This window comes from Gastrolobium bilobum, unplaced genomic scaffold, assembly GCF_033153095.1.
Source record: "Gastrolobium bilobum isolate Gb01-03AN ecotype WA unplaced genomic scaffold, APGP_CSIRO_Gbil_v1 utg66792, whole genome shotgun sequence".
NCBI lineage: Eukaryota > Viridiplantae > Streptophyta > Magnoliopsida > Fabales > Fabaceae > Gastrolobium > Gastrolobium bilobum.
Window position 1 is genome coordinate 13,527 of NW_026897228.1, and position 14,226 is coordinate 27,752.

Here is a 14,226-nt window from a genome sequence, read left to right on the forward strand (position 1 = left end):
AGATGGAAGCTGGCATTAGATTTACACTTGAGCCCAGATCACAAAGTGCCCGACCAAGATAGTTCTTCCCAACTGTACACGGGATGGTGAAAATACCAGGATCCTTTAGTTTGGGAGGAATTTTAGTCAGGTACTTGCACGATTGTTGAGTGAGGGCTACGGTCTCAAACTCTTCGATCTTTCTTCTTTTTGACAAAATGTCCTTCATGAATTTTGCATATGAAGGCATTTGCTCCAGAGCTTCTACTAGAGGGATATTTATGTGAAGTTGTTTCATTAAGTCAAGAAACTGGCTAAACTGTTTATCCTCGTGTTGCTTTTTCAACCTCTGTTGAAAAGGAGGCTCGACCGGTTCACTCATTCTCTTGCATGGGGGAACATAAGTTGGAACTGAAACTGGTTCACTGACTTTTGTTGCTCCAAGTTCTGCTACAGGTGTTGCGTCATCCGGTTTGATTTCAACAGACTCATTGCTTTGGACTTTCTCTTCTGGTCCTGTCTGAGCTTCAAGGTGTGAAGGGTCAGTGGCTTCTTCAATTTCCTTTCCTATGGGTTGTTTTGCTGGTTCGCGCTTTCGAGGTCGTGCCACTAAGTCTGGGGGTGGTAAGGTTTTTCCATCTCGCAGGCTTATAGCATTACAATGCTCCTGGTTATCTTGAGACGACTTTTCTGTATCACTAGGGAGTGTCCCTGGTTGCCTCTGTTTGAGTGCTCCAGCCATCTGACCAATTTGGGTTTCTAGGTTTCGCATGGCTGCGCTGTTCTGATTCATGTACTCCTTGACAGAAGTCTCAAAGGATTGGGACTTCCCTTCACCCTTTTCCTAGTTTTGTTGGTTCTGCCTGGGATACGGGGGTCAGTTCTGGTAGTTTCCTCCACTACCTCCAGCATTATTCTGATTCCTCCAGCCTCGGTTATTGTTCCCTTGATGGTTGTCATTGCTCCTGTTGTTGTTGTCATACCCTCCTGCATAGCACACAGCAGCTAGATTGTTACAGTCCTCATATTCATAAGGACCTCCACAAGTGGGGCAACTCTGACTTGATTGAGTCAAAAGAAGTTGCTCAGTTGTTTTTTTCTGTTCCATGGGCTTCCAGTTTTTTATAGTGTTCTGGAGCGAAGCCATTTGTGCATAAAGAGCATCAGCTGAGCTTAGCTCAAGAACTCCTGCTTTCTTAGGAGCACTGTGTCATGTGGAAGGCCACGAAATATGTTTTTTTGAAAGTTTTTCCAACAACTGGTAGGTTTCTGGATAAGTAAAATCCAAAAGATCTCCCCTGCGGCTGCATCAACAGTTGCTTTCAATGGTGGGGTTAAACCATGATAAAACGTGTGAATGATGCCCCAATCAGAAACTCCATGATTCGGGCAGATTCGTATCAACTCTTTAAAGCGTTCCCACGCTTCATACAGACTTTCTCCATCATACATTTGAAAAGAAGCTATATCAGCCCTCACTTGGGCTTGTTTTGCTTGGGAAAAAAATCGGGTAACAAACTGTTCCGCCAATTGCTCCCAACTGGTGATGGAGTTTGGGGGCAATGTTCTCCTCCATTCTTTGGCTTTTCCAGCTAAGGAAAATGGAAAAAGCTGCATCCGCATGTTTTCTTCCGAAATACCATGAACTTTGAAATTGTCAACTATCTCAGTGAAATTGTCCAAATGACTGTGAGGGTCTTCCATGGGTAGTCCATGGAACTGACCAGCGTTCATAATCATTTGGAACATTGCAGGTTTTATTTCAAAGTTCAGGATATTCAGAGGAGGGGGAACATATCCTCGTTCTGGACCATTTCTGAAGGGAGCAGCCATATCATTCAATGATGGCCCTCTTCCTCCATTCGGTCCTTGTTCAGGCTCATGATTATGATTTCCATTGTTATCATTGTTTACAACCTCCTCTATTGTACTGTTTTTCAACCTTTGAACTCTTCTTCTATTTCTGAAGGTTCTCTCGGGTTCTGGATCAAAAAGTACTATTTCCAGTCCAAGTTCTGTAGGTTCTGTGCTCATACAAATGGAGGAGGTTTATTAAAACAAAAGGACTGCGATTAAACAGCAAAAATGTTTCCTTAAAAATGCCCTTTCTTGCCAAATGATCCCCGGCAACGGCGCCAATTGCTTGGTCGAACCGAGAGTTGCTCGGGAATATTTCTTTCAGAGAGCAAGAGTGTAGAGTAGTAATCAGGATTGCCAACAGGAGCAATCTACTCTGACTAAGAGCAACCCTCTTCAACTATACGCAAGCGTACGTGTCAAGCAATATAGGGTATTATAGCCCCAGATTTATCGTCCTCAGGGAGCAGTTGTGAAGTAAGAAGCGCTAAAGGAAACTTAATTTGTAAAATGGAGCAATAAAAGAAATCACTATTCTCAGCTAAGCTTCACAAAGAGCAATCTCTGGGCAGCTAGTTAAACAATGTTAACCATTCTGAACCAGATGAGAGCAGTGAATGACTTAGCATGGTCATCGAATAAAATGGCATCAATTGAAGTAACTTTAAGAGCAGTCAACGAAATGAAAGTAAGAGCATCAACTAGTAAAACACAGTTCAGTTATCGTGAGGAAAAGGTTGTGATAGGAATTGAGTTAAGATTAATTTCAGAAAGAAAAAGATCAAGTAGGTGTTACGAGTTCCATGTTTTCATCCCTTTGGTTAACCCTGCCTGGTAGCATATTTTACAAGTGGATTTTGCTCCTTCCCTTGTTTTGCTATAGGTAAGCAGAGGGTAAGGCCTTACTCTCCACGTTACTCCATAGTACTTGGAGTTATATGCAAGGAAACCATACTGCCTTCTCAAAAGAGCATGGATTCACATGGCAGTGCTCCCCATTCCAGGTGTTTATCCCTCATTTCTTCAGGCTAAACTACCCCAGGATTTTGAGAATGCTCCACACGCCTTTGTCAGTGTTTCATCAACCGAGTGGTCCCGGGATGAGGTTGCCAGCCCAAAGGGTTTCACAAAATCAATAAATTAAACCAAAGAGCAACTCAAAATTCATTTATAAAATATGTGTTCCTTACAAAGCTATCCTAAGACAAAAGGGATTACTTCTATGGAACCCTCACCTACTTAGAGGAAGTTAGCTCTTAGTGAGCATTTTTACAAAGAAATAAGAAAACAAAGAGACAACCAGTCCTAGGATGGGTGCTGATCCTCCTCTTTATGAGGATTGCTTGTTCCTTTTATAGGGTTCTTCATTTGATCTCCATTGTTCCTTTCATCAAGGGTCGTGCTTTGTCTAAATCCTCTCCATTGGTAGCTTTGCTTCTTGCCAGCTTGGCCTTAAATGGAAGTGGTCCCCCTTGCTTTTGGCTCCCTTTGTGAGTAGGAGTATCGGATTCAGGGTGGCACCTCCACTCCTTCTGCTGTAGCTGACGTGGCGGCTCCCCATTGCTCAGCTTCTTTGCTTTCGTACTGTAGCAGAGGCAGCACCTTCACCTTCTCTGTTGTAGCTGACGTGGCGGCTCCCCATTGCTCAGCTTCTTTGCTTTCATACTATAGCAGAGGCAGCACCTTCACCTTCTCTGCTGTAGCTGACGAGGCAGCTCCCCATTGCTTCTTTTGACTGCTGTTGTACTATAGCAGACTTCTTTTTCCTTTCTGCGCAACACTCCTTCTTCTCTCTTCATTTTGTGGTTCCTTTTGATGGGCCTTAGGTGTCCTGAACAAAGCAAACTAACCCAATAGTCATATGTGAAAAAGATAATGTTAAATTTGCTTCAGGTCTACCTTAATTCCCACTTTCGGCATTGCTCTGGTCCACTATTCAAAACAGTTGCTCTATATGAAAAGAAGAAGGTTAAAGGGCGTGATTTATAACCAAAACATGGGTTTTGTGGAACAATTTGCACTTAATGGGCCTCAACTCTTGAGGACTATCAGATATAAATATGAACTCCTCTGTGCACTGGGTGCACGTTATAAGACTTGATATTACCATCTCTGTGCGGCCTATGCGCCCGGAGTGTGTAGCCATCTCCGTGCGGATTATGTTCCCGGAGACTATTATTATGTTATATAAGTAATATAAGATGAGGAAATATCCCGCAGTGATGAGACTGCTAGTATAGTTGAGTTGATCTACATAAGTGCACAAATAAGAAATGTTGGGAATACTAATAGAACACGATCAGCAGGTGGTAGGTTATCATTACTGCATGGATCATATGGGTGGATTCTTTAATCGGTGGGTCATTACATCTGGGGCCCTGAGGACAGCAAGAGCTCGAGCGGTTAAAACCTGAGAATGTTGTTACCCACTGTATTGAGAGAGTTCTTCCATGTGATTAACGCAAAATGTGAGGTCAGATATTTGTAAATGAACAATAATATGTCAGATTTGGATATAAGAGGTGAGGTATAGTGTGTAAGAATTTAGAAGTGTGATAGTGAAGCACTATTGTGGGTGTAAAGTAAGTTCAATGAAATAATTTCGGCTCCAAGTGAGGTAATAAGTTTGTTGGAATTCTCGCCTTATGATAAAAGAGATAATAGTATGATTTAATGTTGACAGATGGAGTAAGTGTCCTTCTAGGAAGGCTGGCGATGATCAAGAGTTCAGGTTAAAATAGTGAATTATTAGTCCTTATAAATGGTAAACTGTGTGGAAAATGCACAATGTTGATGTTGTTTTGGTTAAGTACTAATGAGGTATGGCCGAGTGTTTGTGGTAGCTTTGAATATTATGAGAGATTGATATACCAATCGATGGGAAATTGTATAAGTAGTGGCAATGATGGATTTAGTTTTATGTGACTTGATAATTAAGTTTCAAAGATTCCTATAGGATGAGACTTGCATTTGAGAGACATGGCATTTTTAGTGGTCCATCAGTTAATAGTGAAATGGGTTTGGAAAATGATTCGTCCCAAGATGTTTGGTGGAAGTTGGTAAAACTGTAAGGTGATATTGTTTTGAGTTTGACATCCAGGATTAAATGACGATGATTACGAAAAAGTAGTATAAATAAGTGGAACATATGGTTAATTTGCAACGTCGGAGTGGAATAAAAGTTGAAAATAGTTAGTGGGAGAAAATATTAAGCATGAGGCCTTGATGTGGAGGTCATTGATGAATGTTGTGTTTAGACTATAAGAGGTCTAAGTATGGAGTTGAGCTGATTGAGTTGATAAAGTAGAGATGGTTAAGCTAATAAAGAGTTTAACAATGAGTGTAAATTATGAATATGAGTTTGTAGATGGAAAATTTCATGAGTGTTTGTGGTCGAAAGACCTTATAGGGCTAATCGAAAATATAAACTATTGTGAGGATTGTTAGTTTCGTATCACAGAGAGAAAGATATAGTTGTGAGTACCTAAGAAGAGGTGAAGACACGTGACAAGGAAAAATAAAGTATATAAGTATAGAGTTTAATGTGAGTCGGAATTGTAGGACACGACAAACTGCCTTTGAAACTAGAAAGTATGCGCTTGGGTGAAAGCCAAGAAAACAACGAGATGATAAGAGTAGTAACAGTAATGGAAAGGACTGGTATATTTGGGGGTGGTTGAAACAGTGAGGACAACGAAAAGAGTTAAGTACTAAAGAACAGGTGAGTTGGAAATACTCCGGGAATAACTAGTGAATATGCATGAGAACGGTTAGAGCCTAGTATGGAAACGATTAAATGCTTTTGAGAACGACCATGGGTCAGAAAGATAGATAGAGATGAGAATGAGGTGAATTGATATCAATAAATCTGTAATATAGTTATGTTATTAAAAAAAAAAATTGGCGGAAGTGAAACGGTAAACCAGAGAAAGTTTAAAGTATTATGAATTAAAAGGTCACAGAACCATAAGAGACAAGTAATTGTGAAGGATCAAAGGATAATGAGTATCACAAAAAGGAGACTATGTTTGTGATAAAAGTAATATGGTAAAGATACACAATTGAGGATGCTACTTGGGAGCGGTAGGATGAGATTCTCCGACTGTGTCCTGAGTTAGCGGATGAGTATGAGTTAATTTTGCGGACAAAATTCTAAAAGGTGGGGTGAATATAACACCTCACATTTTTAAATTATAAATTTAAAATATTAAGTGAGTATTTAAGTGAAGGATTAGTGAAAATCCTGAAGATTAGGCCAAAATACAAAGAAAGGGCAAAATGGTAATTAGCCATGCACACAACCCTAGGAAGATAAAATTGAGTAGAAGGTCTCAGATAAACATCCCAAAATATCGTACTTCAAAGGCATATAAGAAGTTCAAAATAGTCTAAGTGGCATAGTTTATTGCAGTCATCCCAAATTAGAACTTAGGTACACCCTTAGGAAGGTGCATCTTCAAGCCACATGGGCCCAGCTATAATATAGTCTGCCTCCAAGAGCTTTCCTTCGGCTAGTAAGTTCCTAAATATCTCCAATAATTTGGAGTCATCATCAACTGCACGTGGTTGCGCAGGTTCCTCTTCAACTCGTACCAGCCTCTTTCCCTGCCTTACCCATTTAGTCATTTTTTTCCTGAAAGTGGGTTTCCCCAAAGAGGGGTGAGATTGGGGGTCTCAGTAAGGACTCACAGTTGGAGCAACCTCCAAACCATGATGCTTACTCCTGCAATAGTCACATAATAACATGTACAATAATAGAATGGCAAAACATTGGAAACATAGTTTGGAAAATAATCATGTTTTCATATCATCATACCAATCCTGCCATGGCAATTACTATCCATGGTCTTATGGACGAATACCCAGGGTCCTCGTCAGGTTGCCTCTGTGGTATTAGTGCACAGGCCATCTTACAAAACTTGCATGAATAAACATTAGTTCCAAACAACCAAACATATCATGTAATGCATCATATAACATATTGCAGTCAAACCTCACTTTAACATAAAGGGGGTGGCAACCATAGGGTAGCCGCTTCAACAACCATAAATCACTTACTCTCTTTTGCTTTGTAAATTCTTCCCGTAGGTGATGGATTCGGCCAAATGAAGGTCCTAGTATCTTGGATCTATTTTCAAGCTTTGGTTTGTCCTAGCCACATATTCAACCTTAGTACATGGTTCTAAAATTAAAAGATCTAAACTTTAATATTCTTCATGTCATAGGTTCGGCTCTCTAAGGATGAAAATGCCTAGGAGATAATTTTTACTAATTGTTTTCATGCATAAGTCATATTCTATGGCATATACTTCGGCCACACATCATGGTATTAAGAAAACCTTCACATATTTCCCTTTTAGGCTTATTAGGGTTCGGCCACTTAGAGGGTGCATGCCTAGAGATAATTTTGACAACATGTTCATGGGTAATACTCATCAAGTTCGGCCATTCAAGGTTAATGCCATTTAGGTGGTGATTCTTCAAGTAATGTTTTCCTACATGTTGTTTAAAACATCTACTTCAACACTTTTCATATTACCTTAAAGAACATATTCAATATCTAGTCCGGTACATATAAATTCGGCCATTTAGGGTTAGGTTGCTTAGTAAATATTGTGAATATTTAGAGGGTGCATGCATACCATTGAGGTTTGGCCACTTAGAGATGATATACTTTAGAGGTGATTTTAAAGATGAAGGATGCATGCATGGCTTTATTAGTCCAAGATCTAGTCATATAAGCTAGTTAGAGTTCATTCTACTCACTTGAAGGGATGAAGGGCTCATGAAATCTTACCTCAAAGATGATGTCTAAAATATAACTCCAACTTGATCTTCAAGTAGTCTTCTAGGATCGAGAGTTGCTTCCAACCACTTCTTAATCTCTCTTTACGTAAGTCTAAGAGGAGAGGAGAGGTGTTGGTTCACTTGTTTCTTGTTTATGAGTGGGTGGCCGACGCTAGAAGTGAGGGAGTGTGTCCTTGCTTTGGTTCTTTAGGTAGTGTACGGCTAGGAAGGGGAGAGATCTTTGTTTGTACACCTTTTTATTCAAGTCTCCCTAATCATCATGCCTAGGATAGGATAGGCTAGGTCTTGGTTGAGTGTGGGGTAAGCAAGTCTCCTCACATTGTTCAAGGTTGTCATAAGCATGGGGAGGGGGTAATGAGAGTGTGTAGAGTGTAGGACACTCAAGGTGTCATATAAGTCACTTATTCTCCTTGGTCCTTTGGGGAGGTGTGCGCATGGGGAGGAGAGGTAATCATGCTTGAGTGTTCTATACTCCATCTCCTTTTCATGAAGTCTTTCACGTGGATCTAGGGGAGGAAGGGATTTTGAGGGTTTCCTTCTTGCATCTCACGCCTAGGGTAGAGAAAGCAAGGTTCAACTTTGATTCACCAATAAGATCATTGGTTAGCGTGTGTCATGGTTGTGTAGGGTACTCAATGTGTGGTGTGTAAAACAAGCAAGCTCCATGTCATGCACCAAGTGATGAGGGGTTCGCATAAAGAGGGAGGGTGGGAGCTTAAGGTGTCATGGTGTTCTTCCCAATGCAGGGAGGTTGAATAAGGTAGCTTTGAGTGTGCAACACTCAATATAGAGTGTGTAAGACAAGTCATGCTCTTGACTCCTTCATGATGACAATTTCGCCTAGGGGGAGGGGAAAAGTGGATCTACTTTTTAATCATGAATAAGGAAAGTATTGGGTTCATGAGTCTTTGATGTGTCATGCATGGCTTGGAGTGTGGGAGAAGAAAGTTTCCCTTTTCATTGTCATGAGTGCGCCCTCCAAGGTGTGTAAGGAGAAAGGGTGAGTTGCTTTTTGGAGAAGATCACATGCATGGTTAAGGCTTGGAGTGTGTCTTACTCAAGCTCTTACTTGTCCATTCTTTCCTTAAGTGGCGCCTAGGGAGTGTGGAAAGCAACACCACTCCCTTTTCTTCTTGTCATGGCCGAGTTTGCCATTGTAGGGGAGGTGGAGCTCATTCAAATTCCTCCAATCATGTGATGACACCTCATCTAGGGTTGTTCCTTTGAATTGGGTTGGGCTTGGTGAGTGTCTTGGCCCATTAAGTTAATAAGTGTTGGACCATTTGTAATTGGGTCAAGGCTAGGTGGTGTGGGCTTGGATCTTGGTCTAGATGCTAATTGGGCCATTTCTTATAAAATGGGCTTGCATTGCTTTGGGCTTGAATCCTTTAACTTAGTTATATTCTTAAGTAGGTTGGGCTTTAACTTTATTTGGGCTTTAAACCACATTGGGCTAAGTTATTAATTATCTTATTTAAAGTGGGTTCTAACTTAGGACTAATGTTGCTTATTCAAAGCTACTCGTTCACTGAATATGGACTTGATCCCTTTTCATTTCATTTCATTAGGCTAATTTCGAGTACAAGATTTTTGGGTTATTACATCCACCCTACCTAATAAAATTTTCGTCCCGAAAATTACAAACATTCTAAGTCGGGATACTTCTGCCGGATCTCGTCTTCTCGCTCCCAGGTTGCCTCTTCGGGAGTCCTTCCTTGCCATTGTACCTTTACCATTGGTATCACCTTGCTGCGAAGGCGCTTCTCTTCTCTGTCAGAATCTTGTAGGGTACTACCGGAATCTTCAAGTTGGGTCTTACTTCCACAGCATCCGGTAACACCACATGTGAGGGATCCGCCAAATACTTCTTCAACTGGCTTACATGGAATACATCGTGAAGATTTGCCAGATTGGGTGGTAATGCTAACTGATAGGCTACCGGTCCTACCCTTTTCAGAATCTGATAGGGACCGATATAGCGTGGGCTTAACTTCTTTACACCGAGAGCTCTACCAACACCAGTAACAGGGGAGAGCTTGATGAACACATGATCCCCTACTTCAAATTCTAGGGGTCGGTGCTTCAAGTCATAATAACTTTTCTGCCGATCTTGGGCTTTCCGCAACCTGTCGCGGATCATCTTAATCTGCTCTGTCGTTTCTTTCACCATGTCCGGCCCGAACATTTCTCTGTCGCCCACTTCTTCCCAGCATACAGGTGTACGACACCTCCTTCCATAAAGTGCTTCATACGGGGCCATACCGATACTGGCATGATGACTGTTATTGTAAGAGAATTCTGCCAATGGCAGATACTGATCCCAACAACCTTCCTTCTCTAAAGCGCAGGCTCTTAACATGTCTTCAAGTGTTTGTATTGTTCTTTCTGTCTGCCCATCTGTTTGGGGGTGATATGCCGTGCTCAATCGCAGTTGGGTCCCAAACGCCTGCTGTAATGAAGACCAGAACCGGGACGTAAACTTAGGATCCCGATCACTGATTATGCTTTCAGGGACGCCATGTAACCTTACAATCTCTTTTACATAAATCTGAGCCAACTTCTCTGTCGTGTAAGTTTTTTTTACCGGTATAAAGTGTGCTGATTTGGTCAATCTGTCGACCACTACCCAGATGGCATCATAGCCTGCTTGAGTTCTGGGTAGGCTGGTTACGAAGTCCATAGATATACTCTGCCATTTCCACTCGGGGATGCTCAAGGGCTGTAGGGTGCCTGCCGGCCGCTGATGCTCAATCTTTACTTTCTGGCACACCATGCACTTGCTTACGTATCTTCCCACATCTCTCTTCATTCCTTTCCACCAGAAATTCTTTTTCAAGTCTGCGTACATCTTGGTGGCTCCTGGGTGTATTGAGTATTGGCTCTTATGTGCTAGCTCCATGACTTCCTCTCTTAGGAGTTTCGTAGGGACGACTATTCTCCCTTGGAAGGTAATTATACCTTGCTGGTTCAGGCTAACACCAGATTGATTCCTTAGCCTCTTCAAACAGTCGACGGCTTGCTGAGCCTGTTTGATCTTTTCTAGTAGTTCGTCGGTGATCTGCACCGCCCAATATTCGGCCTCGCATTCGCTATTCACCACTGCTAGGCCTAAGTTTCGGAAATCCTCTATCAGTTGATGCTCGACTATCATCATGCTTGCGACCATTCTGGTTTTTCTGCTCAAGGCATCTGCAACTACGTTCGCCTTGCCGGGATGGTATTGCAATTCAAAGTTGTAGTCCTTTATGAACTCCATCCAACGGCGCTGTCTCATGTTCAGTTCTTTTTGATCAAACAAATACTTGAGGCTCTTGTGATCGCTGTAAACTGTTGTGGTTGCACCGTACAGGTGATGACGCCATATCTTCAGGGCAAACACGATCGCTGCTAGTTCTAGATCGTGAGTGGGGTAGTTTTCTTCATGCGGCTTCAACTGTCGGGATGCATACGCTACTGGTCTGCCATGCTGCATCAGTACACATCCCAAGCCTATCTTGGAGGCATCACAGTATACCTCAAATGGTTCCTCCGGGTCTGGCAGTGTCAGTACTGGAGCTGTAGTCAACATTCTCTTTAACTCTTGGAAACAAGCTTCACATTCCTCGGTCCACACAAAAGGGACCTGCTTTCTTGTCAATCGGGTAAGTGGCAATACCCGCTTCGAGAATCCTTCAATGAATCTCCGATAGTATCCTGCTAGTCCAAGGAAGCTCCTTATCTCTGTGACAGTCTTTGGTCGTTCCCAATCCACTACTGCTTCAATCTTGCTGGGATCCACTGCTACTCCTTTCTCTGAAATTACATGTCCAAGAAACTGAATCTCTGGCAACCAGAATTCACACTTTGATGGTTTCGCATACAGTTGTTTCTCCCGCAATACTTGTAGCACAATTCTCAAGTGTTCTTCATGCTCCTCTTTGCTCTTCGAGTATATCAGTATGTCATCGATGAATACGACCACGAATCGATCCAAGTAAGGTTGGAAGATCTGGTTCATGTAGCTCATGAATACTGCCGGGGCATTAGTCAATCCGAAGGGAATGACCAAGTACTCATAGTGCCCGTATCTTGATCTGAAAGCTGTCTTCGGGATGTCCTCCGGTTTGATCCGGATCTGATGATATCCTGATCGAAGATCAATCTTCGAAAACACCTTTGCACCTCTTAACTGATCAATTAAGTCCTCGATACGAGGCAATGGGTATTTGTTCTTGACAGTCACCTTGTTGAGTTGCCGATAGTCTGTGCAAAGTCTCATTGATCCGTCCTTCTTCTTTACGAATAGAACTGGTGCTCCCCACGGGGATACACTGGGTCGGATGAAATTCTTCCCTAGCAGGTCTTCTAATTGCTTCTTCAATTCTACCAATTCAAGGGGAGACATACGGTAGGGTGCAATTGAGATTGGTCCAGTCCCGGGAATAAGTTCAATAGAAAACTCCACTTCCCTTTCAGGGGGAAAGGTGGTAATGTCGTCAGGAAATACATCCTCGAATTCTTTGACCACGGGAATGTTCATCAACGGGATCTCGCTCGCACCTACTAGACCGGCTATTAGCATGAAAGTGCAATCTCCTGATTCGACCGGTGGAGTATTGGGGAGTGGGGTCCCCATCATGTCCCCGCCGACTATTATACTTCGGCTGCTACAATCAATTACTACGTGTTGTTTGGCCAGCCAATCCATTCCCAAAATCAGGTTCAGTTTGGCTAAGGGGAGGATTATGAAGTCTTGGTTGTACTTCTTTCCTTTGTATCTGAATTCTACACTTCTACATATGAAGTGAGACACTGTCACTTCCCCCGTCGCAGAGGTGACTTGCATAGGGGATTGCATTGGGCTCATAGTTAGGTTAAAGGCTTTTGCCACATAATCAGCAATGAAGGAATTGGTCGCACCAGAGTCAAATAAAACAGATAGTTCTTCATCACATATATTGATCGTACCTTTAACTAGTTCGGCCGCCTGGTCCGCCACATGTTGATCCAGCGTGTAAACTCTGCCCACTCTTGGCGCCTCAGCGGCTGTCTGTTGTTCTCCCCATTGTGGACAATCTTTGATGAAGTGTCCTTCTTGGCCGCACTTGTAACATTGTGTCGACCCATTCAAACAGTTGCCGAAATGGGCCTTCTTACATTTGGGGCAATTGGGAGCCCTGTTGCCATTTCCTCGAGGATTCCCGGGCCTCTTGAACTTGTTACCATCACGCCTGGGCTGCCACGGTCTGCCTTCGCGTTTTCCTCTCCATTGTCCATTCTTAGCCATCGGAGCTTTGGTTCCAGATCCGCTGGTTTCTGCAGGCTTCCTTGCTTGCAATCCTATCGCTTCCACCTTTCTACATCTGTTCACCAGGGTGGCTAGGTCACAGGGGTCGTTGCCAGCTACCAGTTCCGCAATCCTAGCGGATAAACCCCTTTGAAATTTTGCTGCCAGAAAGTCTGGCATGGGCATAGTTCCTCGGTAAGTTGCCAGTCGGAGTAGTTCGTTGAATTTAGCATGATACTGATCCACCGTCATGGTTCCTTGCACGAGTCGATCAAACTCGCCTTGCTTGCTATCCCGGATTGACATCGGGAAATACTTCTCCAAGAACATTTCTTCGAACATGGCCCACGAAATTGCCACATTTTGCATCACCAAGGGTTGGGACGCATTAGCCCACCAATGATGGGCGTCTCCTTCCAACATATACACTGAGAACAGCACCTTTTGATCATCGGTGCATTGAACCACTCTGAATATTTTGTCCATGGCCTGTAGCCACTGCACAGCTACTATTGGATCGTGTCCTCCTTGAAAGGAGGGCGGCTTGTGCTTCCTAAATGTCAGCAGCAGATCTTGATTATTTCGGCCAGCCGCTCCATGTTCTGGCTGCGGTTGGGGTCCACCACTACCGGTTCCTCCAGTGCCTGAGCCACTTGCGACGTTATTATTATTGGTCGCGTTGTGAGGGTGGCGCCTGATTTCATTCAAAATATTTTGGAAACATTTCCCCTGCATTAGTCTGCATCTGGGTAATGGTGTCCCGTAAGGTGTTAATCTGGCCTTGTATGTCCTCTTGTCCTTGCGGGTTACTGCGAGTAGGTACCCTACGTGGAGGCATAATGCTGCACATATGTTACAGGTAAAATAAAGGAGTTAGAGTGTAATTCTCATCCTAAAGATCAGAAATTTGCTCTGATACCATAAAAATGTAACACCCTTAATAAGGCCATCAAAGGTGTAACATTGCTTGACATTCAATGCGCGGAATCCATGTACTTAAGCGTGGTTAACTTAAAATTTACTAATGGGAATTAATTTCGTTCTTTTCCCTAACTTATCTATTCCTCTAGTCATGAGTTTCTCTTTTCTTTGTCTACGGTCTACTTACAAGTTAATCTCTACTTGGTTACCCTACTTATACTTATGCGTTATTTTAGGGGCTCACTTACATGATCATAATTTTAGTGTTGACTACTACCCAGTAGGTAGTTACTTAAGTGTCTTATGCGGATAGTGACTTATGTTACTTAATCTTTCCTACTAAATTCATAAGTCCATAAAACATAAACATCCCAAAATATCGTACTTCAAAGGCA

The 14,226-nt window shown here is 42.6% G+C and overlaps 1 protein-coding gene and 1 non-coding gene across 2 annotated transcripts; one reads left to right on the forward strand and one right to left on the reverse strand.

The window, feature by feature from the left end:
• Positions 1-1,354: 1,354 nt before the first annotated feature.
• LOC133305008 (small nucleolar RNA R71) lies at positions 1,355-1,459 on the forward strand. The gene has a single exon (XR_009750712.1). It is a non-coding gene; the product is annotated as a small nucleolar RNA R71 (small nucleolar RNA).
• Positions 1,460-12,119: 10,660 nt separating this feature from the next.
• LOC133305000 (uncharacterized) lies at positions 12,120-13,396 on the reverse strand. The gene is made up of 2 exons (XM_061505103.1): positions 12,413-13,396; positions 12,120-12,290 (listed from the first exon to the last, which is right to left on the reverse strand). Exons 1-2 carry the CDS (start codon positions 13,394-13,396, stop codon positions 12,120-12,122), a joined length of 1,155 nt encoding a protein of 384 aa, XP_061361087.1.
• Positions 13,397-14,226: the final 830 nt, after the last annotated feature.